Source organism: Vollenhovia emeryi, unplaced genomic scaffold, assembly GCF_000949405.1.
Source record: "Vollenhovia emeryi isolate VEMERY1.0 unplaced genomic scaffold, V.emery_V1.0 DF941618.1, whole genome shotgun sequence".
Lineage (NCBI taxonomy): Eukaryota > Metazoa > Arthropoda > Insecta > Hymenoptera > Formicidae > Vollenhovia > Vollenhovia emeryi.
The window spans coordinates 2,519-4,452 of record NW_011964748.1 but is presented as its reverse complement, the minus strand read 5'-3'; the positions used below and the strand labels follow the sequence as shown (position 1 = coordinate 4,452).

Sequence of the window (1,934 nt, the reverse complement as noted above, 5' to 3'; positions counted from 1 at the left end):
CAAAGAAAATTTTTAGGTTAAAAATTGAACGGGTAATTGGTTTTTGGTCTTACAAAAGTATAAAGAAATGGAGACATCTGTTATACAATCTAAAAATATCTCTCTACGTGATTTAAAATTGCTCGACGAAGAAACAAATGCCGAATATATTATACTATAAAAGTACAAAAGGTAGACTATAATCGTGCTCATAATGGTATAACTTTATAATAATAATCTATAATAGTTTAATAATAGTAATCATGTAACATTTGTTACAAGTTATTAGTTAGGTTAGAATAATTATCTTCTTATGTATATTAATATTGTCGTACATCACCATCAATAATATTATCAAATGAAATATATTCTTCCATCTTTGGGTGCTTTTCAGCAAGAGACAAAAAGGCACGGTATAAAATTGGCGTCTTTACTGGCGGAAGAAAAACGCCGCACCAGTAATTTTCATTGTTACCAACTATACTGTTTTTACTGGCAGTAACTAAATCCATTTTCGAACACATCCCATCTGGGAGGTCTGCTTACAACTGGCTCTCGACGAATATAAGTAACAACGCGGAAAGCGAAGAGATACAAGCCCAATTCGCGTTGTTAAAGGACAAAGCCAGTGAGATCGAAGAACTCAACGACAAATTGCAACAGTTGCAGCTCAGCAGAGAGGGAACGACGGAACAAGAACTCGACGAGGAAATTTCGGCATGCGATGAATATCGTCTCAAATATCATCGCATTAAACCACGAGTCTTGAGTCTTACGCAACCGGTTCCAATCATTGTAGATGGCGGCGCGACGACTCAACAAAGGAACAGACGCGAGTAAGCCGGAAAAGACAAACGATTCAAGCTACCGAAAATCGAGTTACAGAAATTCAGCGGAGAACTACGCGAGTGGCTACAATTCTGGAGCCTCTTCAAGAACATCCACGAGGATCGACAGATTACTAAGGAGGATAAATTCCAATATTTATTCCAGGCCATGGTGAAAGACTCAAGGGCTGGTGATCTCGTGAATAGTTATCCACCGATCGCTGAAAACTACGAAAAAGTGATCAAGAGTTTAAAATCAAGATTTGGTAAAAATGAACTGTTGATTGAGTTATACGTGCACGAGCTGCTTAAGTTGGTATTGAACAACAGTGCAAAATCGGGAAAGCAGCAATCCGTCGGTAACCTCTATGATAAACTCGAAACGCAATTGAGGGCGCTCGAGTCGCTTGGTGTTACAACAGAGATGTGCGCTGCGATGTTATACCCACTGGTGGAATCTTCTTTACCAGAAGAAACGTTGAGAGTTTGACAGCGCTCACCGACGTCATCAGGAGCTACCGTCGCGAAAGACAGACTCACCAATCTCATGTCGTTCCTAGCAGGGGAAGTGCAAGCCGAGCAAAGGATAGAGATGGCGGTCAATGGTTTCGGAATTGCCTCGAAAACTAAAGTGAAGGACAAGAATAAGAGGACCAAACAGGTAAACTCGGACGTGCCGACGGCAGCCGGACTATTAACAGTAAATAATGCGATCGCATCTAAGTGCATTTTCTGTGGCGAACTGCATAACTGCGCGAATTGTGAAAAGGCTAAAAACTGTCTCTCGGGGAAAGACAGGAGATCGTGAACGAGAAGAAAGCCTGTTTTTGTTGTGCTAAGGTTGGCCATAACCTAAGATCATGTCAGTATAAGGGGAGATGTGCGTGGTGTGGACATAAACATATTCTTTTGCTGTGCCGCAGTGTGACTCCTAACGCGTCGAGTTCCGGGAATAAAGCGAGCACAGACACTCAAGAAAAAGACGTCACGGAGCACAGCCTGGCTAACCTATCATCGGGCCCGGAAGTTTTTATGCAGACACTGATGGTAAAGGTGTTCAACGACGAATCTAACCTGCCCATTCGAGCGGTCATCGACTCCGGGTCGCATCACTCGTATATCTCGACA

At 42.2% G+C, this 1,934-nt stretch overlaps 1 protein-coding gene across 1 annotated transcript; it reads left to right on the top strand.

The window, feature by feature from the left end:
• Positions 1-515: 515 nt before the first annotated feature.
• On the top strand, positions 516-1,296 carry LOC105570894 (the record flags this gene model as incomplete). Its single annotated transcript, XM_012028347.1, has 2 exons — positions 516-774; positions 865-1,296. Coding segments are annotated over 2 exons (691 nt in total), but the record flags the coding sequence as incomplete, so codon positions are not given.
• Between the last annotated feature and the right edge of the window lie 638 nt (positions 1,297-1,934).